The 24,450-nt window shown below is 42.7% G+C and overlaps 1 protein-coding gene across 1 annotated transcript in view; it reads right to left on the minus strand.

Annotated features, from left to right (window-relative positions):
• The window catches only part of DGCR2 (DiGeorge syndrome critical region gene 2), a 45,110-nt gene extending 23,454 nt beyond the window's left edge, over nt 1-21,656 (minus strand). Inside the window, exons 1-2 of the mRNA XM_053959051.1 lie at nt 21,387-21,656; nt 1,327-1,449 (exon numbers count right to left, since the gene is read on the minus strand). Of these exons, the coding sequence (XP_053815026.1) occupies nt 1,327-1,449; nt 21,387-21,465 (202 nt within the window). The 5' untranslated portion in view covers nt 21,466-21,656. The remainder of the gene's footprint in view (nt 1-1,326; nt 1,450-21,386) is intronic.
• Nucleotides 21,657-24,450: the final 2,794 nt, after the last annotated feature.

A 24,450-nucleotide genomic window follows, 5' to 3' on the forward strand; every position in this document is an offset into this window, starting at 1 on the left:
CTCTAGAATTTTATTAGCTCCATAGCTTTTTTACATTTGGCCAAAGTTAGCTAAAAAGGAAGAATAACAGCACAGCTATAAAAGCAATTTTCTTTAGGACATCTACATTGTAAAGAATATCCTTAAATAGTCTATCAATGGCACAGCTTAATTTTCAGTATCAGAAGAAATTACCAACTGTTTTTCCCCTTTACTGCACATTCACATACACAAACTAACAAAAAGTTTTCTTAAAAGAGCACTGACATTCCTTTAATTATTTGTCCATAGTACACACTGGGGAGATGGCTAACTCTAGCACAGTTTCAAAGTTGGAATGTTAGCTTTATTTCTCTAATTCCTTTAGATAATATGAAAACCTAAAAGAATTGTTGCTGTAAAACATCAATGTTACTATTTTGTAGCACCTCTCTAAAACAGCTGAGAACTCAGAATGATGAGTGCTGTTATGGCAATGCCACAGAGTTCATGTGATTCTCTGCCAAGAAAATTAAGTAGTTCACTGGAAAAGAACTTCTTAAAACAGTTTTTGAATGTAATTTAGTCACGCTGTAAAGATAAAAAGTTTTGAATTGTGCCACAGTTGAATTCATGCTTTCAGATACCTATCTCATTGTTCTTTATAGAAAAAAAAAATTACAGGTCAATTCACTTTTAAGACACACAGAAGGAGCTGCACTAGCCTGTTTTTCAAGAACAACTGAAAAAGTTCAAAATTGTGATTGTACAATCACAATTGTACATTATGATTGTACAATCACAACATTTCTTTGCTTGTTTTTAAGCACAGCTCAGTATCCAGTAGCTTTAGCAGAGATCCACTGCTGGTGACAGGCTCCTCAAAGCATATGGTCATAGGAGGTTATGAAGTGCAAATACACCAGCTCATCTGGCAGAACAAAGTTCTCCACTTAAGCACAAGAAGCATCATCAGAACAGGGAGCAATAAAACAAGCTCTCTACCCGAGTCCAGCAATGTCACCCAGCACTGTCTGAGTGATATACAACCAAATCAGTAATTCCAAATTTAACCATAGGCTTATGTGTCATTTCAGTTTAACTGCAACATTTTTTCCTTGTCAGGAAAGTCTCTTTTTAGACCACAAACTCTACTCATCTTCAGGATACCTACTCTGACCGTAAGAGTGGAAGGATAATTCAGACAAGCAAAAAACTGTTTGTGAAGAGAAAAATGAAGAGAAAGCCAACTCAGTCTTTGTTAAGAATAGGTACAGTTCTACCAAACAATCACCAATTTCAAATAAAAATAAGTACTGCTGCAAAGTAAGCTGCTACAGGGCTGAGCACTCTCTTAGATTTACTTACCTGGACAGTCAACTTCATCGCTCTCATCCTCACAGGTGGGCCATCCATCACACTGCCAGTTTGAAGGGATGCACTGAATGGTTCCACTCCGACACGCGAACTGCCCCGGGATGCAGCGGAGCTCTGGGAAAGAAGAAAAAAAATGGTGCTTTCTTTGAAATGTTATTTATTCTTGCAAATTTATACATATATTAATCATCTGTCATGTAATGGATCACTGAAGCGTAATGGACAAAATCTTTGGTTAACTCAGCCTGTTAAAAACTCCTTCAGTTCAGACCACTTCATGTCCTAAACTGCATGTTTGTGGCTTTAACAGACAGGAGGGTATGGGAAATAATTCTCTCAAGACATCTGTGGTAAAACCTTCCTGATAAAGATAGCCTGTGAGCAGCTATTACCACAGCATTACCCATTTGCTTCTTGTGGGGCACTGAGGAGTGCTTGTTCAATTTTTCCAGAGCTGAGTTTCAACAAAAATACGCTTCGATAGGTAAGCGCTGCATTATGCAACAGCCTCAGAATCCTATTTCCATTCTAATCATTCTGTATGCCAGGACCCACTACACTTGCACAAATGCCCAATCTGATTTACAGACATTTCACAGAACTACTTGTAAAATAATATCTATATCCATGAACCTGTTTTCACTTTCTAGCTTCAGTTCTTTTGTAGAATTTCTCCATGTGAACATATCCTATACTAGAAACTGTCACTATCTGCAAACATGTTGCTCCTGCTTCTGTGAGTTCACTGCCTACTTGCCATCACTACACTGTCACACCTAATTAGCATTATAAAAAGTACAACTTTTTTATAACCTTTTTTTTTCAATTCCATCTATCAAATGCCAGAACCTAATAACTCAGCTTCATTTTATGTCCCTCAAAACATTTTGCAGGGAATAAAAAAGTCTGTCTACAAAAGTGAACAATTCTAAGCTTGTTCAGAGCCAGTCTGCCAGTGCCAACACCATCCACAGGCTCACTTTTGCACCTAACCATCATTGTCCATCTTTCTTCTAGACAACGGTTGTCAATTTTCCAACCATTGTTTTTGAGCAATTTAGCACATTTTCCTCTCAGTGAGCTGCACTAATTCCAGGTAATTTATGTCTAGAGAATTAGCACCTTTTCAAACTGGAAAAAAAAATGTTTATATGTATAACATACTGATTTTGAATGGATCCAGTAGGCAACTGTTTTGCAGAAGGAAATCACTAAATGAGAATTTAAAATACAGGTATGCATTCTCTCATCCACAGTTTAAACGTAAGAGCAGACTGTAACTGCAGTTGTTACTTCTTGAAACACACGCCTAAGCTGAATCAAGAGAGAGGTCACATTTAAGTGTTCAAACAACATGAGTGGGCATAATAAACCCAGTCACCAGGCACTCTCAATAAAAGCTGTACACGTACACCTGGTAATTGGTATAACATATTGATAACAGGCTTCTAATTCAATGTTAGACTAAAATCCAGTCCTACTACTGGCTCCTCTGAAAAGCACAGACCTGCTCTTCTAGAAAAATAAAAGCAGGCACATCCTCTTAGCAACCACCTACTCAGAGCAAACATTCAGGTCACAAGATGCTAAGAACTCACACGGACCTGCCAGACTACTGACGGCAACAACAGACCTGACAGCACAACAGTGTTCTCACCCATTTAGAGCTTTACTCAGCCCAAACAGCTAACAGAGAATGAGCACAGGGGAAATGGAAAAAAAAAAAAAAAAAGACCAGTCATAATGACTTCCTCCTCAGAAAAAAATATGAAATAATTTATTTAGCCTGAAGAGGGAAAGGGGAATAAAATGGGGGGGGGGGGGGTGGTGTATAAAAAATTGAGGAAAAGCTTCACTTACCCAATATAGCAAGAGAGAAAATTTAAAATCTAGCTTTAAGTTAAATAATTTCAAATCTAATCTCTATGAGTTAATTAAAACTCCTTCTAACTTAGAGGAAAAAGCCCAACAACACACAAACCACCAAATCAAACAAATACAAAACCTCAAGCTGAAATTGAAAGCATTCATATTTCAAGTCCACAGAAGAGCACCATTTGGTAAATGACTGCAGCTTCTTTCGCCACTTTTGCACAAGGTCAGGACGCAGTAGGAGGTTCCTTAGAAAGTCTTGCTACTATAGTTCCAAGTACAGAATTTACACCGGGGCTTGTGGTAGATCTTTTAACACATCAAAGACTATTCTCAGCCCAGCTCCAGGTTTGCACTGCATCCACCCATAGTTATGGCAAAATTCAATACTTGAAAATAAACTCGATTTTTTTCTTTTACTGCTTATTTTCAATGGAATTCACACATACACCCTGTGAACAAAGTTATCCTGCAGCCTTCTGGCTCCACAGGCAGCACCCACCAGGAATGCCAACCTGCACAAAGGAAGAACAGTCAAGAATACTTCTGTCTGTCTGCAATTTCATACATTACCATTTTATGTACAATTACATATGACTGGCTCAGATAAAAGGATGACTCCATCTCAGCATTATGGGCATTAAAAAAATGCCAGCTACAAGCTGTAATGTCATTACTTTCTGTGTTAGAGACACTCCTCTCTGAAGAATGTGGATACATGGAAGAGTACAAAACATTTCTATTAAAACATCTTTCAGACCAGCTGTACCATTGTTCCCAACGGAGATCATGCTGTCAGATGCAGTAATTATTTCAGATCAAGGAACATGAACTGCTACGCAATTCTGCTGCGGAGGGGAGAAATGTGACACAAAGAAATACCATGAAATTAAAATCTCTGTCAATAAGCCCTCCTGAGCCATCCCAACCCATAGCCATACATACATACATACAGACATAAAAATAGATGGAAGTCTATAACAAAGCTGTAAGATACTTAGCCCAGGAATAGAGGTATTTGGGAGAGGCAAGGATGCACAGGGTATGTGTTGGTCTCCAGAACTCTGTGAAACATTTCATGTCAGTAGCCTATTTTTAAGTTAAAACAGCAGATAAATGAAAACATCTCAAGCCCATCTCCACCACAGAAAAGGCAAGTCACACTGCCAGCAGCAGGACAAGAGTCAGGAAGATGTAGGAGCACTACTGAATAGTACAACATTATGTGACCATCCATCTTTCCTGGAATGCAAGTAATCACTTAACACATGGTCAGACTTTGTACTTTCCAGGAGTGCGGTAAATAAAAACTGTTTCTTCACCCATATATTTTCAGTTCTTTTGAAGAATAGCAAAGATTTCAAAAATATCAGCACATTTCTGTCCTTAAAGCCAGATATCCCTCACAGTTCACAGCTGTTGATGGTAACTCACAGCAAGAAAGGATGAAGAAAGTACCTTATACTATCACCTCCACAAAGCACTAAAACCATACTTTCTACCAGCTGTTAAATGCAGAAACATTTCGTATTTTCAAAATCATTAGTAAATACGTAATGGCACAAGTTCAGCTAAGAGCAAGCAGCTGTTGGAGCACAAGATAACACTAAGCCAAGGGCATCAACAATTGCCTTGAAGTGAAAATGTGGAAATGCAACCTCCCCCAGCATTCACGTATGATGTGATAAGTGACATCAGCAGTATAATGATTCATATGTGCAATTCTAACAAAAAAAGGCTTCTTTTTCTTTTCAGCATTAGATGCAGTCTTTGCTATGCTACAAGATGAAATTTAGTATACTGAATTCTTATTGCAGAGCAATTAAATTTATCTGGCATTTGCTGGGAAGAAAGGAGACAACTAAAACACTGAAAATAGCAGCAATTGTAGTTTTTGCACTATACAGAGTATAAACTTAGAAAACATCACAAAGCTCAGGCAGTGTGAGAACATGAAAACACTTGAAGCAGTGAGGTGTCATGATAGTCTCTTCATTTCACTATCTCAGAGCACTTCTACAACATTATCCCTCAACAATTTTACCAACCAGTAAATCCTCATGTCACAGTTACAACGAAGTACAGAACAATTCAAGAGCTTGCCAAAGGCTACAGACAAGAGGAACCTGCAGGAAGCCAGCTGTCCTGACTGCTAGTTCTATGCTTTCATGATGACACTGTGTTTATTCCCTAGACCCCAAGCAACCTGCTCGTTCACCAGCACACCTGCACCTGAACAAACGTCTATCAGAAATATTAAGTAACAACATTGTGTTCTCTGGTAACACTTCACCTGTTTCTCTGCTATAAACTGGACACAGAAAACAAGAAATTGCTTAACTTGTATAAAAAGAGCAGAAAAACTAAAATCAGATTCAGACCATCAATTCTACAGGCTAAATATATAACCCAAGATAAAAGTTACTGTCATGTGAAGGCCAGAATAAAACCAATACCAACTTGCTTGGACATGTTGTTAGATAATATAACCCATCCACAAGTCACTCATCTGAAAGAAGTCTTACCAAGGCTAGTTGTGGGCTTGTAATTTGAAATTTAAAAGAAAACTTACAAAACAGTTGGAAATTTAGTTCATCAAACCAGAAATGACAGGATTATAATTCAATTTAAACACTGCCATACAAACAAGAGGCCTTCATCTGCTTCAGCTGTCACATATTTTTCTAAGCTACACAGCAGCAAAACCAACAAGATTTTTAACTAACAGAAAAACTGAGGTTTCATACAGGAAAAACCTAATCTTTCAAGGTGGTTGCTTACATGCTCACAGAGAGCTTTTGTTCTGAAGATTTTGCCCACTGCACGTTGAATGCTAGGTGTTTCACAGAATTCATTGGGTATTTCAACACAGGGGTCAACGAGCTTTTTGAATTTTCATTACAGCAGGATAGTCTCCTGATTTTCTGCAAAGTACTCAAAAAAAAAATTTTACAAGAAACATTATCCACAGGAAGGACTTCATGATGATGAATGAAACAAACATGCACACATGCTCCAATTTCCAGCCAGCTTCATGTGTTTCACAAAACAAACAGATTTTGGCCACTATAGAATGATCCAGGAAGCCCATTCATGTTTAATAGCCTCATGTACTCCCTCTGTGTAATTGAGGACATTTTCCTCCTGGAGCTCAAGCACTGAGAAGCTGCAGTGCATCCTTCCTGCAGCAGATACACACTGGTCACTGAGCTGCCCTGAGCATTACACTTCCTGAAACCTGTATTTTCTGCATCATTTTAAAAGACTTTTGAGGTTCATTTGAGCTAGACACCTCCTGCTCACATCTAAACTGCAATTAATTTTTTATTAATCTTCCCCCTTTTTATGCAAGACATAAGGGATAAATGGTTACTCAAAACAATTGTTTTATTTTAAAGAAAGGTAGGGAGGATCCATATCCAGTATGTGAAACTACTTTTTCAACACAGCACATCTCATTTTAGAGCTTCCAATACCAAAGCAAGGCTGTAACAGACAAGTGAGACAAAGTGTTGATTCAAAACAAGTTCACCTTGCTGGTTCAGTTTCCTAAATGAATGTGATCAGTTGGCTTTGAAACAGCAAGTTTTAGATCAAATTAGCTACTGTCTGTCCACATTAAGCCAGATCAGCTCTGGTTTGTCCCCTTGCAAACAGAAAGATTGCATGCTCCAGCTAATTCAGCAGAAATACAGCTGTACAAATCCAGTATCCATTAATGTGGAATTGGGGCATCATAATAGTTGTCTGCCACTGAAGACAGAACATCTACTAATGTGTCTATTGTTTTAAATATTTGTTCTAACAGCAAACATTGAAACAGTTGGGACCTTCACCTCCATGGCATCAGAAAAGCCTGGAGTGAGGACCAGGGTCCAGCTCTGAGGCACGAAAGGCTGGTCCCAGGTCACACACCACAGGGGTGACAGAAGGAGAGGGGTGGAAACAGCTCGTGGCAATGAGCAAAAGCCAGCAGCTGTAAACATTTCCTGCAAAGATAAGCTGCTGGGTAAATGAGAAAACTTTGATACTGTTTTAGCAGGATTATCTCTCCTGCTTCAATTGAAGACAGAGATACAGAAGAAATTCAGCTGGAAGAAATGTTACATCCAATAAAAATGATGAGGCACATGTAATAAACATCTACTGAAAAGCATTAGGTGAATACATCAAAGTTCTCAAAATCTAAATTTCAACCTTATATTTTCAAGACACCAAAGATTAACACTACAAAAACCCGTGGAAAAAGGAGCAATAGATCCTAAAGTAGAAATGTATCCCAGAACATTCCCCTCACCTATGTTCCTAGCTCTACAATATAAACTCTCCAGCAGTACAAAAACCTTGAGATCACAGCAATTCACAAATTCAGAGGTACAGATGAGGAACCAGAGGCTGAAACTAAAGCCTCCAAAATGTAACTCTCAATTCAGCAAAGTGCTTTAATACAGAAATTAAACTCTGTGACTACAATCGTTGATTATGAAAGTTTGGGTTCTTCTGGCTGCAATTACTGAACTTTTTTTTTTTTATTAAAGGATTCACCAGTTAGCAAAGCCTGATACATTAAGATAGTATTTTAGTAGCTAAGACTACAGATGCACTAGGTGTTAGTGTTTACACAGCAAGTATAGATTTTAATCTATTTCAGTTTTTAACACAAAGAAATGTCATTTTTTATTTGCTACACTAATTGTTCTTGTCTGCTGAGCTTCATTTGTATGGAAATTGATATTTAATTAAATGTACACCCAGCATTTAATGTTATTTCAATTATAAGCTCTTGCTCTGAAATTTTTGTACTGGAAGAGATAAGCTTGAAATACATGGTTTGGTTTTACACATAAGCTTTTAATGAACAATGGCAGGTTTTTGTGTACATCAAACTCACTTTGCTTATTTTGATCACATTTCTCAAGGTTGGACATGGTAGATCCTCTGGCATCTTTTTTATTTACAGACCAAAGGAAAACAAAAGACAAAAATACTTCCTCCTTTCTCAGTGTAAGTCACTCATTGTCCCAAACCAGATGAACCAACCTGTAAGGGAATATTCTGTTCAGATTTCAAGAGGCAATTACAGTCATCAAAAGCTGATTAAGCAGTAACAAAAACTAACTACAAGTGCTTAGAGCAGTAACTCTTCTTATTCAGATTTTAACTTGTCCAACAGGTCTTTCTTATGTTTTGTAATACTCAATCTACATACTTAAGACCTGTACTTACATGTTGCACTATCCTTTCATATTTTAACACATTTAGGAACGAGTTTACTAAAATTGAAAATTATTTTTTAAATCATTATTCCTATATAACCTGAGGCATGCTACACTGCCAGCAAAAAGCCCAACTCCCTAAGTCCTTCGCTCCTGGAGATTCTGCTGAGCACCAGTGCTCACCAAATGCCTGCAAACAAGCACCAGAAACAAAACAGCAGAAGGAACACCACACCCACCACCATCAAACACACACATACAGCTCTATAGCTAATATTTATGCTCAAGAGGAAGCATAACACAATCAATATTGCTTCAGACTGGTATTTACTGCAGTAGCATAAACTTTAAAACGGTCTTAATACTTCCAACACAACAGTATCATCATGGTTATCATAACGTAGTCCTCAGCAGATACGTGAAAAAACTGTCCTTAAGGTAATCATCTGTCCTTAAAAAGCAGTTTCCCTACCTTGGACGTCTCCCAAGTCCACAGGTGAAGTTCACTGGAGCAGGTACAGTGTACCTCACAAAATTCCTGAAAATCTGCCAGCCTGTAAGGAGCAGGGCCGAACTGCCCTGCCTCTGCTCGCGGTGGCCAAGGCCGATTGCTGAACAGCTCTCGGGGACAGAGCAGCTCACAACAAACTGCACCTGAGGATGTTCTGACTCGGTCTTCACAGGTTTTCTTGTTCTTAACCTGCCTTTGAGGTACCCCCAATCCCATACAAGGGCTCTGCTCACAGGGAAGAGAAGCCATACGTAAATGGGATTTCCCTCAGCTCCAGATCTCAGAGGTTTCCACTAACCATTCATTTCCCAGCAGGACTGTGTGTCACTTGGTGAATCTGATGTCCATTATGTATTTTTGAGTTTATCATTACATTACCCACTGCTGCATTCAGTGTAGCAGAATAAATAAATACAGTAATTTATAACAAAGTCACAGAAGGAGGAAAGCCGACTATAACACCAATCTTTTCCAGAGAAGAAAACTATTTGTGAAGCTCATGTGTCACCATCAGTTACCCATTTCATAGATAGTTTATTAGTTTCTCAATAAAACTGGTTCTATTTACTGTTCTTCAAATTAAAAGCCTATAGAATAATTAAAACTAAAAACATTCAGAAGAAATAAAAGCTAGAGAAAAAGAGCATTCAATTTTCATGTCCAATTCCACAGAAGATAAAATGCTTGGTGATTCACCCATGATACTGAAAACATGCTTAGGAAGTACCCTTAGATCATGTAGCTTTGGTTCATCATGGCCTAAGTATGTGCAGGAGAGTATGAAAGCACAACAGCACCTAACAGCACACAGCCTGGGGGGAAAAAAGAGACCATGTGATATGCTCATAGCCAAACCACAGCCCACATTTATTCTCAAATCTAATTCCAGCTCCTAAAAACTGGAGATTCTGAAGTTATAATCCCATTTAATAGGAATGCATCAGTTCCAAAAATAAATTAATAATACATGTTAGAGGCATTGGCATTTTTTGCATAACCTCAGCATGCTTTCATGAAATAATTAAAATTGTGACAGCATTCCAGCTGAAAACTGTAAAACCTTAATGAGTAACACTCATCAACATTCAGTATTACTCAGTGCTCTGTCATAGTAAATTATGCTAGATCACCTCAGCATGCAGATTTTCAGCACAGTAAGGGATGGTGGCAGTCTCCTTCCCCTCATATGTGTTCTCCAGGTATGCACTGCCCAGAGCTGGAAGGCAGGGACAGGGAGCAGAATGAAGCCCCCATAATCCAAGGGGACATGTTAAGTGACCTGCTATGGCCACTTAGGACACACATGGGGCTATGGGGCTGGGTGGGATCCACCCAAGGATATTGAGGGAGCTGGTGGAAGCACTCACTGAGCCACTTTCTATCATTTACCAGCAGTCCTGGCTAACTCAGGTGGTCCCAGCTGACTGGAAATCAGCAGAAATGGCAGCCAGCTGCTGTAAGCAGAGTCATAAGGTGGATGTGGGGAATTTCAGGCTGGTCAGTCTGACCTCAGTGCCAGGGAAGGTTACAGAGCAGATTGTCCTGGCACACATAGGACAAGCAGGTGATCGGGCCCAGCCAGTGTGGGTTTATGAAAGGCAAGTCCTGCCTGACTAACCTGATCTCTCTCCTCCTAGGACAAGGTGACCCACTTAGTGGTCCAGGGAAAGGCTGTGGATGTCATTTACCTGGTAGATTTTAGTAAATCTTTGACACCACTTGCTGTAGCATTCTCCTGGATAAACTGGCTGCCCTCAGTTTGCTCTTCACTCAGTAAAAAACCTTCCAGACAGTGGGGCCCAGGGGATACCTCACCACCCTCTACAGCTATCTGGAAGCAGGTGCTAGCAAGCCTCTTCTCCCAAGTAACAAGCAACAGGACAAGAGGAATTGGCCTTAAATTGCATTAGAGGAGGTTTAGATTGGACATTAGGAAAAATTTATTCACCAAGAGGGTTGTCAAGCATTGGAACAGGCTGCCCAGAGAAATGGAGTCACAATCCCTATGTATGCAAAAGAGGTGTCGATGTGGCACTTTGGGACATGTTTTGCTAGTGGACTTGGCAGTGCTGGGTTAATGGTTGGACTAGATAGTCTCAAAGGTCTTTTCCAACTGAAATGATCTTATGATTCTGTATTTATTATACCTACACCCTGCACAAGCTTGGAACTGACCCAGTTTTTCCTTGCTCACAAGTGTCATTCACTGCAATTCACTGTCTGCTCTTTGTCTGGAGGGCAAACTCAAGGCCAGGAAGGATGGAAAAGAGAAATCAAAGTAACTACAAAAAAAATAAAAAAGCAAAGGCAGGGAACAGACACAGCATTCAGCCAAAGCAACAACATTAGAGCTTCTTGAATAGGAATCCTGGCTATAATTTTTAAAGACTTAGAAAATACAGACTTTGAGTTTCATGAAAGTGGGCACTTATTCCTAAGATTGAAACAGAAAAAAATAATTTCCCAATTCTCCAGTATTGCTAAAACCAAAGAGAAAACAGAATTTGCTACTTGATCTAAACTGAAAGAATACTGTGAATTAGGCAATGCAGCATTCCAGACTGAAAACCAGTTTATTTTCATAGTGAGAATACCAGGCTAAGCAACAGTCTTGTGCTTCTCCCCCCCAATAAACTGTTATATTATGATAATAAGTAAAGAGGCAGAAGGGAAAAGCAAAATACAGCACAGGCACAAAAAGCAGTCAGTACAAACAAAACCAAAGCCATTGGTACTTGAGAAGCCTTCATATGGTTCAAAATTAAAGCCTACTGTTTCTCCACACTAACAACCTTGTTCAGGGCCTCGAGTGTTTTGTACAGCCTCAGGCAGGATTTCAGTGTTTTAGTACAACAGTGACAAGTGACTTACACCTGTGCTGCACCAAATTTTTAACCCTTTCCCTAAAGAAAGCTGATCAGTGAAAGTGCCAATCACGCCTCAAAAATTCACTAAACAATTTCAAGCAAGCCTGAGAGAAGTCAAAACCAGGAAAAGACAGTGTATATCTTTCCAAAGCTTGCAGAAGGGAAGGAAATTATGACCTTCTTGAGCTTCAGAGGGCAGGAAACCCCACATGGCTTGCACTGTTCAGCAGGTGCCAGCCTGCTGGCACACCTGGGTGTCACACTGTCACCACCGGGGGTGGTTTCCCAGCTGGCAGCGGAGGGAAGTGGTGAGCTGGGGTAACTGAACCTTTGCAAGAGACCCTGCAGCACCCCCAGCCTTTTCATGCCAGAGAACATATTGTGGATAAGCAGAGGGACACAGGCAAGAGATGGCCTTATTAAATCAGTGCCAAGCAAGCAGAGGAGGTACGTGGACAGAGACAAGCCCATTGGAGTCCAGGTTTCAGTAAGCCCCACTGCTTATGAAAGAAGCTCACAGGAAATAGTGCTAAGTAAACAGCACTATTCCTCACACAGAATTTAAATACAGCCACACACACAACATACTAATTCTCCCAAGAAATGAAGCAACAGAGAAAAAGTCCATTAAGAACAACATCAGCAGGATATACTCAGCAAGTCATCAATTGTTTCCAGAAAAGGGCACCATCAACAACAGTGCTTTCTCCCTACAATCCATATACCAGGTCAGGGCAGATGGATTATCCCACACACACCACAAATCTTTCAACTACCTGGGTCCACAGCTCAAAGCACTTCTATATCTAAAGCTATTACCTGGTAGCTGCCCACCCAGAACTACTACAAAAGTAGTAGTTGGTGCAAGATGGTTCCTCTCCTCTTCCTGTATTCTCAAGATTAATACATCCCACCAAGTCAGTTTGGATCAGTATTTGTCCATATACAAAACAGTTTCACTAAGAGTCAGTAGAGGAAGAGGCTGTATTCCTTTTGACCAAATAAACTATAGGTGTACAAGCAAACAACAAAATCCCCAAACAAATAAAACCAACACAAACCCCGAGCCCACAAAAAACATCCCAACCAAACAACTAAAAGCTACCAAATACTCTAGAGAAACTCATTTTCCTCAGAGGAAAAATTCAAATCCAAAAATTTACATGAACTGAATTAGTATTTTCTTTAGATCATGTTTCAACAAGACTACCCAGATGAAAAACGATAATATCAATTCAAGAACTGTCAGAGCAATCAAGGCTAATTTGTAACCACCATTTAAATTGAAAGTAGGAATTGCCACATTTCAGCAGTATTACTTAGCAAGCCTATTTACTTTCAGCAAGAAGACACATGTTCCTTCTTTGCAGGAAAACAAAAAAAGTTCCTATCTCATCTTTTTTTTTTTTAGTACACGATTCAGCAGTATTTAAGCATATTCCTTAAACTTTCAGCACATAAGCAATCCTAACAAATCAAATGAAAATACACAATTTAAAGCTAAGCACACACTTTAAAAACTTTGCTGAACTAAAACATGAGGAATTGCAGTAGTCTTTAAAGCAAATAGGTGACAAACTTCTACCTATGAAACCAGGTATTTTTTAACTATACCACTCCCCAAAAACTAACATAATTTTTTAATTTTAAAACCAAATGAACATGGAAGAAGTTCTCTACAGAGCCCTAAGAAAGTTAAAGGTCTTAAATAAGAATCTAACAATTCAGGGAGACAGGAAAGCGGTGCCTGAGCACTATTCAAATGCAGGTCACACTAAAAAAAGCTTTTGCTCCTGTTTCACTTTTGTTCACATCTTGTACAAGACTTGATGAGCAAGCACCAAGAACACTTAAGAGCAAAAATTCAATACACAGAAATATTATGACCTCAAATACAGAAACCCAGTTTTATCCTTTGCACACGAGCTGGTGCAGTGGCTGTCGTGTACTGGAGCAAATGGCTCATGCTTTGAATAGCATTCCCCTGCTCCACTGAAGCCCGACAGGGCAGGAATGTGGCCAATGTCAGCCACAGCTCTGTCTGTCCACACTGGATGAGATCCCATGCTTCCCTCTTCCCCAGCAAAACAAATACCAAGAGGAGAAATTTCACATATCAAACTCCTAAGTTTAATAGTTCTACCAGAAGTCAGCAAATACAGATCCAACCCAGTTGTAAAAAGGCACATAACCTTCTGAGAGTAGTTTTCTCATCCCCCACACCTTCTAACAACTCAAGTACTGCCAGCACTCTTCAACATCTATTATATCCATGTCTCAGGTACTATGCCACAAAATTTGATCTTTGCCATTTTTTAGCTGTCACCTCAATAGAAAAACTACATTCAATTCCATTACTGCTCAGAAAGACAAAGATGGGCACTACAGCATTCTTGAATCATTTCTTCCAACCTGCTTACAGCCAGATTTGAGGTGGCATGATGCTTCTATTTAAGTCTCTGATCTCCCTCCTGCAAGACTCCCAACATTTCATGCAGATTTTCCCAGATCTCATTAATAGAGTACTCTTACATCACTGATTTTAACTAGTGAAGAGTAATTTAAGTGTATCAAATGTCTACAAATCCAACAGAGAGAAAACACAAATGCAGTTTTAACCATCCCTAGATTGAAACAAGCTGCAGTAAGTTTTAGAGGTTTAACATATACAAGGCAAAATGCTACTTGTGCACAAACTCAAACCCAGCAGGTTGTTTTTTTTTTAAAGTGTATAAAAGTTAAGTTACTTTTAAATCAGAATAAATCTTTTTATTTACATTGCTAAAGAAATATTAACACAGACCAAACATAGAAATACTAAGGGATAACACCAACACAGTTTTGCAGCCAGCCCAGAATACTCAGAATTGTTCTACTAGAAATGGCACTTAATTTTTCTACTAGCTTTGACTTTCAAATAATTCCACTGGGCACCCCAAGTAACTGGTCCTATAGTGGGAAAGGTATGCAGAAGCACAACAGAAGCTGTGTATGAAAGACAAGGCAACACAGGAAAAAAAGAGTTACACAAATGAAAATATGGCAAAGAAAATTCAGTTAAAGGACAAAGGAGCAGGGAATATCCCAAAGAGCAGCCACCAAAAGCTACTCCTACATTTCTACCCTCTGAGCTGGATGATAATTCTCAAGCACAATAATCAATAAACAGAAGCTAAATATAATGTCAGACCAACCAATTTTAATTTTAATTAAGTAGGGAGTTGAATGTTATTTAGTTTAGTTATAGATAATGAAGTAACTATCAATTGCCATTAAACTTAAAACCGTATTACTAAATTCTCTGAATGGCAGGAAAACACTACTAATAGCTTTCTCAGGAGATCCATTTAGCAAATACCATTAAAATGCTGTTCATGAAACCCAGAATTAGCAGGCTGAACCTTTAAAACAAAGAATAAATTTAAAGTTTCACAGGAAAACACAAGATGCCAGAGGATTTCACAGTTCGGGGAATATGGGTTAAAGGTTAATCCCAAACTCATGTTTTTAAGCAACTAAATTGCTCGAGTCCTGCTGCAGCAAATCAACAACTTCACCAACAGATCCATGTTTCCTCCTGGACTCAGGATCCTCCACAAAACCACCACTGAACTGCAGTGCACACGTGAGAGCCTGCCACGCAAGGATCCAGCGTGAAACAAAAACCCTTCCAGAGAGAGGAAAGCCAGGAAGGATTGGGCACTGGCAGGCACCCACCACACTCAGTGCTGCAGAAAAACTGGCACTGAACTGTCCTGGAAATCTGTGAATCTGTTCTTTAAAGCCACAGTTTATGAGGGACCCATGCATTAGACTGCATTTATACAAATAATAAGCTATAACTGCAGAACAAAAAGACTGGTCACTAGAGTTACCAAAAGAATCAGGTGTTTGGAGTTTATCACAGGAAATCATTAACAATGTGCTTGACAAACACCTTCGGGAGTTGCCTCGGTTTGCCAAATTTTCTTTTGGGACAGGAAGACGGATGACCCCATCTCTTATACTCTTTCTAGCCATAACTTTCTATCAGCCTACACAGAATAAAAGATTAGCAAGGCTCTTCCCATGACAGGTTAACCCTTCAGATCACACAGGAGAAGATCTGCAGAGTCTGTCATTAGCTGTACTCTGTTCCCTTTTTATCTAAGCTCTTCCTTGTCCAGGCTATCACTGCAAGAACCCAATGCACATGTCCACTTCAAATACAGAACAGCCCTGAGCACACACATTAAGCCCTGAATGGCAGGAGCTGTGATTCCACTCAGTTCCTTCTAGGTTCTGCTCCAGACAGAACTTTCAGGTATCAGAAGCTCCACTTGGGGTACACAGGTCTGCACAATGAGAAGTTCTGCTAATCACAAAAGAAGTTATTCATATGCAGCTCACAGCATCAAACAAGAACTTATAAAAGTTGCAAGAAATCACCACGTAAAAACCCAGAGACCCAGGCATTACTCAAAGATGGACCATAGAGGTAGCTACTACTCTTACATTACAATCCAACATCAAAACCAGCCCTAAAAAAGGTAATGCCAGGGGACAGAATGATTCATTGAAGTCTTGACTGGTTTTCTGACATTTACCAGGGGATTTTACATCTTTCATATTTGGTATCTAAAATTCCTCTCTCTTCAGTCTAGCTGTGCCTTTCCCCTCACATACCAAGAAAGAAGCACAGCTGCCTCCTCCTACTGCAGAGAGAGGCTGTGACAGTGCTCTATCCTCCATCACTTCTGCTGTTCTGGACCAACCTTCCCCTGCCCCCAAACCTACTGTAGGGACATAGAAGTCATGTGTTTGCAAACCCCCAAGGTGCCCCTCTGGTTTATTACTTCTCAGAGCCAAAGCAATGCAAACAGCCCTGACTACTGACTCCTTTTTTCGCCTTTACTTTGTAGCCACAGCTAGCAGCAAATACACTTGCACCTCAAAAATTTTGCTTATAATTAACATCAGGAATTACCAGTCTTAAAGTATCAGACCTGCTAATAAGGTCTGATACCTTCTGCTTTGTCTCTCTGCTGCACTGAGATCAGGCACAAAAAAATGCTTTTTTGCATCCGTCAGCCTCGCTCTGCAGCTGTAAAAACAACAAACAGCAGAGCAAGGAACATCAGGACAAAAACTCAATAATAGGTAACAGTAGGAAGAAAAATAAAACTTAAAACCAGTAGATTAAGAAGCAAAGGGATGAGGGGGAAATACACCAGACTGGAAGACAGGCCAAGCCCTACTTTCAGCAAAATTAACTGAGGAAGTGTGATAAAAACCCTTCTACCCCTCACTCCTAGAACCCTCCTCTTGGGAATTCACCTAAATACACAGACAGGAACTGCAGCTAGCAACGACATGAACCTGAATAAATATCACTCACCACAGCTCTCACTAAGGTGGAGACAGTGAACAAAGAGCAAAATAAGGGTTCATGTTTGCCTACGAACAAAGTCTCTCCAGAGCAGAGGAACACTGGCCAGACAAATTTTATGACTGATATATTTGGGTCTCCATTTGAATTAATCAATACACTTCAACTGGACAAAACCAGACCCATCCAGTCACAGCACACCAGTGGATCACCTTGAAACTGCTGATCATGGGTTTGCTTAGACCTCTACTCTGATGAGTTCTGCCTTGCACGTAAGACCAACACCTCTTGACTAGAAGACAAGGAAGAGTTAGCAATTTGAACACGCTTGTCAGCTGTACTGTGTCAAAACACCAACACCCCACCTGTAAGAGCACAACCACAGCTGCCAGCAAGCTCCAAAGCGTATGGGAAGTTCCAGCTGTGAGCTGGATGTGGGGTTTTAACCAGACCACTTGCACTGGCAAGTCTTTCTAAGCACTGCAGATTAAGTATGTTGTGCAATATTTTTTTGAAACAGAACTTGGGTAATAAAATTACTTCCTCTAGCTGGCTTTGAAGTGGAGAAAAAACGCTGCAAGAACAAGAACTCAATTGGCTTTTAGCTGCCTGGCAAATGCTCTAATAAGAAAGCCCGATGACCTACATTCACAAGGCCTGTACTAAACCACTATTACAAAATCCAATATAAAGCCTGACCATGTTTAAGTGTTTTCCATTAGCAAGCAGCAGTATCTTGTTAGAGAAATATGAAAACATGTTATTGTCTTTAGTGATGATGATCTTAATTAATCCTCTAAATAGTATTCTGAAGCATGTCAGCGTGGTCATTCCAGACTGCTTAAGCTCCCAACGCTACACAAAGACACCAAAACCTCCGCTTCTCAGTGGGATGCAACTGGGATGTTAACAGATAAAGAAACTTCTTAAATATTCTCAAACTGCAAAAAACTGAATTCATAATAATTTACATCTCTGAGGCTCTTCCAACAATTGACAGAAATGCACTGGTTCAGAAACTCGGGCAAAATCTAAGCTAGGACCAGAATATGTTATTGCAACTCAGTTAACACATCACTGAAATATTTCCTCACACAAAGATATCAGCTCTCTCAGCCAGCTAGTCAGATAACCTGAAGCAGATGGGTTTGAGTTGTCCTGGAAAAGATTTTATTAAATTAAACCCTACTGTGGAAAATATCCCCAAAAAGCAACAGAGTAAAATCAGCAAGTGTTAAAGGAAATATTAAGTTAGTCCTTCACTCTACACCCATATAGTTGGAAGAGTTTGATACATTCAGCTTTGATTCACATTAGCAGATTCCAAAAACAGTGAGTAAGACAACTCAAGGAGAAATGCCCTGCTTTGGAAAAAAAAAGAACGCTTTCAAAAATGCACTATAAAGCAGGCAACTAGTCAAAACAAGAAGGATATGGCCAAAACAGAAGAGAAAGATGGAAACACTGGGACAAAAAAAAAATCCAAGTGGCAATTCTCAAAGGCTCAAAATTACCATTACAAGCCCACAGGCTCAGAAAAATCCAATGGCCCATAGTGCCTTCAGGAACCCAAATCTGCACAGCAGAGGCCAGTGACAGGGTAAGTCAAAAGTACCTTGTGCTGTTAGTGATGGCAGTAGCACAAAACAGACTCATGTAACCAAGAGAAAATAAAACTGAAGGAAAAAAAGAAATTTTAATTAATTTGTTCCTAATTTACTAAAGCCCACCTCACCTTAAATGCAGAAAAAATAGGCCCATGTAAAATCACTGCCTTTCAGATTGCATGAAAAGATACTACAGTTGAGGAGGTTTAAAAGAAGGTTTTATTTGTCTGAAGAGCACAGCAAGAACATGGATACAAAGCTAGTGTCAAATTAACATGGAAATACAAAGAGATGCCTGATCTGCCGGGACTGAATTGTGAAGGGACTACACATTCATCTCTGAGTACATAAAACCTCCCAGGGCTCTGCAGCACTCATCTGATAGTTCCAAGTACAGACTGAAGCTAAGCAAGCTGCAGGCGTCCTTCCTAAACCAAAAAGACACTTGCTACAACACACAGGTTTAAAGAAGTAAAAAGTAAAGCAAACATCACCTGGGAAATAAATTCTAAGGCCAAGTACTCTTCTCTTTCTGCTGTCTCTCCCCAGAGGAGACTAGGGAGACTTCTTCATTACTGATTAAAGTAGCAAATTTAGTTCTGTATGTCCTCTGTACTTGCATGAGCCAGGTTTTCCCTACTTGCACCTCATGTTTCAGGATCAAACCATGTGCTCTTAATCTATCAAATGGGTGATTTGTTTGAGACAGCAGATTCATGATACTAAATGAAGCAAACCAAACAAGCCAGGTGACATCGGCAAGGAGCTGTGAGGCCACCCAGAAGTGATGGGCTCTCCTCTGAGGAGGAGGGAGAGGCATCACCATGGACAGCTCAGCCACCACGCTCAACCGGAGCCACCACGTAAACAGGATGGATGAGTATATTCCAAATGGAACTCAGAAACTCCTCATACAGCAAGGAATTCCACCTGCAACACTACATCCTGCATCACCTTGAGTTCAGGAATACATATGGTTTGAGCAAAATTCATGGAGTACTTATGGAGTTGCCGCAGGGGAATTCTAACACTACAAGTTTCAAAGCCAGTGGTGTAGAACCTGAGCAGATCAGTAAAGGTTTGCTCACAAGGACACTTCTGCCAGTGAGGCTACAGCACCACAAATTTCTGAAGCAGGTACATTACAGCACCAGCAGAAAAATATCCTTTATCTTAACAAAGTAAATCTAAGTGAAAAACTTGTGTTCATCCATCAAGCATCAGCTGTTGACAGAGGTACAATATCAAACTGGAGTGACAAATGTGACACAATATGAAAAATGCCATTTTTGAATTTCTAGGAGGCTACAATGCTCAACACCAGCAGAGTTCAGGGTCAAGTACACCCACCTATAAAAGCACAGGGACAGCTCTGAATAAGCTGAACCTTTTCACCCAGCATTCCAGCAGCCTGTAGCACTTAGTGCCAGTAAAAAGGAGCTGCTTGAAATCAGTTTTACATAGTACCTTCTCAGCCATAAAAGCCTCTAGCTGTAATAATACTAGGCTACCAACACAACGAGGGCTTTTTGGCTACTTATGTGCATATCATAAGCCCTGTACATACACTGCACTGCCAAAAAAAACAAGCTAAAACAAAACAAGGCAGACACAGAGACGTTTCAACACCCAAGTTAGTTATTTCAATAACTCTGCCTACACTGACCCAATTGTGTTTCAGCTCTGCTGGGAACTCGCTTAGACGCAGTTCATTAATACTGTTACATTTTATTAGTCTGGGTCATAAAAGTTATTTCGAAGAGAAAGAACAAGGGGCTTTCAAAGTATACCGTGGTTCTACTCTCCTATTTACCAGGAGCACGGAACAGTCACTTGGTGCGATGGGAGAGCAATTCCCAAACCTGCAAAGCCACCCCAGGCAGGCTCATGCTTTGGCTACTGATGCTTTTTGGCAAGAGCTGCCCATGATACCCGAGGGCTTTGCCAAGCTCCAAGAGAGTTCAACACCCAAAAAGAAACTCCAGCTGAGCGATATACCTAGAAAAACTGTCGTTTTCTATCTGCAAACACCAACCATTTCTCCTAAGTTAATAATCTTAAGATTTTAAGCACCATGCCTAGCAGCTAGCATACCAACTCCATCGCTGAATTATTGCCCTAAAAGAAGCACAAACAGAACCCAGAAAGACAAACCAGGTGCGGCAGGTTTTTTTCTCTCTTCCTGGCAGGATTAAATGGCTCTTCGAAAGCAAGCATTTGTCTGGCCGTGCAGGCATCCAAGGCCCACAACATAAAAGCAGGTAAGCAACAAGCACCTGAAAACTTCGTCACCACATTTTCTGCGCTCGTTACCCGCAGGGCTATGTAGATTTCTAGCCAAGCTTTCCCACTTTGACACGCACGTTTTTGCCCTGACTCCCCGGGTAAATCCAGGCTCTCTCGGATCCAGGCAGCCGGCACAGGGGACCGACGCTCGGCCGCGTCCCGGCTCTGCTCAAACGCACAAAGCGGCAGCAAAGCCCAAACCTCCCCGGCGGGGCCGGCTCCGGGCCACTCCGCCCCCCGATCCGGGCTGTCCCCTGCGACCCCAGGGACTTCACCCTGCCGGCCGTCCGGGCCCGGCACCCCTGGCCCCGCCGCCGCCCCTACCTGACCGCAGCGGCTCGGCGATGCTCAGCACCAGGAGGAAGAGGAGGAGGAAGGTGCCGCTGTCCGCCTTGGGCACCATTTATCCTCCGTTCATCCTCCCCCGGCACAGCGCCACAAACCCGCGGAGAGGGACGCGCGGAGCGGCGGGAGGAGGGGCCGCCGGGGGGGCCCCGGTCCGCACCGAGCTTTTCCCCTGCCCCCCCTCCGCCGTTCGCCGCCGCCCCGGGCGGAGCCGGCGGCCCTGGCTGCGGCGGGAGCGGCGCGGGTCGGGCGGCCGCGCTGGGGCGGCTCGCAGGGCTCCGCCGGCGCACAAGATGGCGGCCGCGCCTCCCCGCCGCCGTGCCCGCGCCGCCACGCCCCCTCCCGCCGCGCGCCGCCCGCCCAATCGGCACCTAGGGGGCGGGGCCGAGCGTGCGGATCAGCGCGCGCCCCGCCCACTTACGGCGCCGGGCGGGGCCGGGCGGGGCCGCCGGCAGGGGGCGGTGGTGGGGCGGCCCCGAGCGCCCCGCGACCCCCGGGACTCCGCGCCGGCCCCTTGGTCCCCGCGGCATGGCCACCGATGGCCACCGATGGCCACCGCAATCCCCCCGCACGGCCTCCATCAGCCCCCTCAGTCCTCACCAGAATGGAAGCCCCATTACCCCCAGGATAACTCTTGCTCAGTTCGCTCTACCTCCCCAGGGCAGCCTCTATCAGTCCCCTCTTCTCAAGAACCGCATTTCCCTGTCCCCAACTGGATTGTCCTTTCCTATTCACATCTATCATTCCCTGATCAGCCTTTCCTATTCCCACTGAAACAGCCCCAACCAGCTTCCTCTGTACCCCGGGACAGCCTTTCCAGGTCCCCTCCATCTCTGCTGCCATGGCCTTTCTCTGTCTCTGCAGGGACTTCCCAGCGCCACCACCTAGCCTGCCCCACAGCAGAGGCACAAAGCTCTGGACTTTCCCAGCCCCAGCAGGCTCACAGGTTGATCATCTTTTGCTTTTTCGTTACTCTGGTTGCCCCTGCCCACAGCGGGATGAGACAGTCCCTGTTCTCATGTCTGCAGGGCGACAAGGACAAGCAGCACCCAGGGCTGGGACATTCCCACAGCCAGCACCCAGCAGTGCCAGAGCCAGTCAGGTGTTTCCATAGCTCCTGGAAACATTGCCTTCCCAGTTCCCGGGCTCAGACACAGAGGAAATGCATAAAGAAAACTAATTGTGTGGCTCAGGTCATTGCCAGTGGCCCTGCAAGTGACAGGTGCCTGTAGGAATTTGACCTGGGTGTTGCTGCATGTCAGCTGGGCAGGGTGGTGGCTGTCCCTGGCTGCAGACAGTGGCCCGGTGCCACAACTCTCCTGGTGCTGGATGGAGGTCAGCCTACGTGGCATTTGGGATCAAAAGGCAATTTTAGCATTAAGATCCACTTCCCAAATTCATCTGGAATTTCCACTGACAAGGGAACATAGGCTCAGCCAGGGGCCAGACACAATGGCTGACCCACGGTCAGCAGAGCTGTCACTTTCCTCTGCAGGGAAGTCCAGCTTTTTAGTACAACCTATTCAAAGTCAAAACCTGGGAAGCTGCCTTAGAAATGTTTATTTAGTTTTACTATTTACAATGAGGTGTTTTCTACTCTTTTGCTACAACTTGTAGTTCTCAAATAAAACATTGCAATTCCAGTAAGGATCATTTTGACCCAATTTTACCCACTCCTCATTTCCCAGTTAATACCAATTACTCACTATACCCAGCAGCAAACTTTTCTCAAGGGTTTTCCAGATGGATGTAGAGCTACTTCTTTCATGGCTCCTGCTCCCTCTCAGTCACTGACTGCCCCATGGGTCAGCTGCCAACCTGCAGGCAGGGAAGAGGGGCTTCTGTGGGATTTCTTGAGCACTCACTGCCTCCTGGAGGAGGCAGCTGATGCTGTGCTCAGGTCAGTAGCTCCAGGGAGGTGCTTCTTTCAAAACTAAGTGTGCAGTTTAACATGGGAGGGGAAATTGGTGCCTGCCAAGAGCTGCCCAGAGCTGGGGGAGCAGCAAGCGTGAGCTTGGAGCTGTGAGCCCTGAGGGCCTCAGGAGCACTGTGTGCCTGGGGACCCGCTGGAGTGCGTCACAAGCAGTGGGGCACTGCCTGAAGATTTAGGCCAAAACCCACTTTCCCAGCTCTCATGTGCTGCCAAATAGTGTCATGATCCAAGAGCCTGTGGGGACCTGAAGTATGACAACATCCTCCAGCACAAAGTGTGAGCATCAAACTCCCCTCCCATGGGATGCTGTGGGGACAGACTGTTCTGAGCCTGGCTTCCTGCAGCACAGGCTCACAGGCCAACTTCAGCCTGATCCAGGGTATCCTTATCCACCCCAGGGCCAGGGCATTACACCATACAGGGTGATGCATAAATAAATATCCTATGATGCCTCCACTACGAGAGCAGGGCACAAGCTGCTGATCCGTGGCTTTTGTCCCATGGCAAGGCAGGCCTTATTTCCCCCATGCCACATCCCACAGCACCCCAGCTCTAAAGAGCTGGGGCACACACATGTGCCCAGCAGCCCCTCAGCACCCCTGAGCAATGAACCAATGGCCCAGCAGCACCAAAGTGAAGGGTGAGAGGTGCCCATTGTCCCAGATTGTGCCAGGTCAGCTGCTGGGGCAGTGAGAGGTGGGGGAAGGGGCCCATGGTGAGGATGGTTGAAACCATCCCTGGCCCTGGCCTGACCCAGAGCTGGGGCTTGTGACCAGGTGCTGTATGGCCAACAGCCATGAGCTGGGATTGAGGCAACACACGCAAATATGAGGAAATGAGAATTGCTCCATTTCCCTCTCCCCTGAGTGAGTAGATCCATTTCCTTTATTTTTGCAAAGAAATAGCTCAATCCTCCAAAACAACAAAGTATCTCCAACCACAGCTTCCCTTTTAACCTAAATAATCAGTTCCCCTACTGGAACCTGCTTTTGGATGGGTGAAAAGCTGCAGTCCCTGCACCACAGCAGAGATGGTAACCCCTGGGCCAGGGAGAGGCTCCTGGCCCTGAAGGTGAAGGGCTCAGAGAACCAGCTTGGGGCTCAGTGATTA

Source organism: Vidua chalybeata, chromosome 18, assembly GCF_026979565.1.
Source record: "Vidua chalybeata isolate OUT-0048 chromosome 18, bVidCha1 merged haplotype, whole genome shotgun sequence".
Lineage (NCBI taxonomy): Eukaryota > Metazoa > Chordata > Aves > Passeriformes > Viduidae > Vidua > Vidua chalybeata.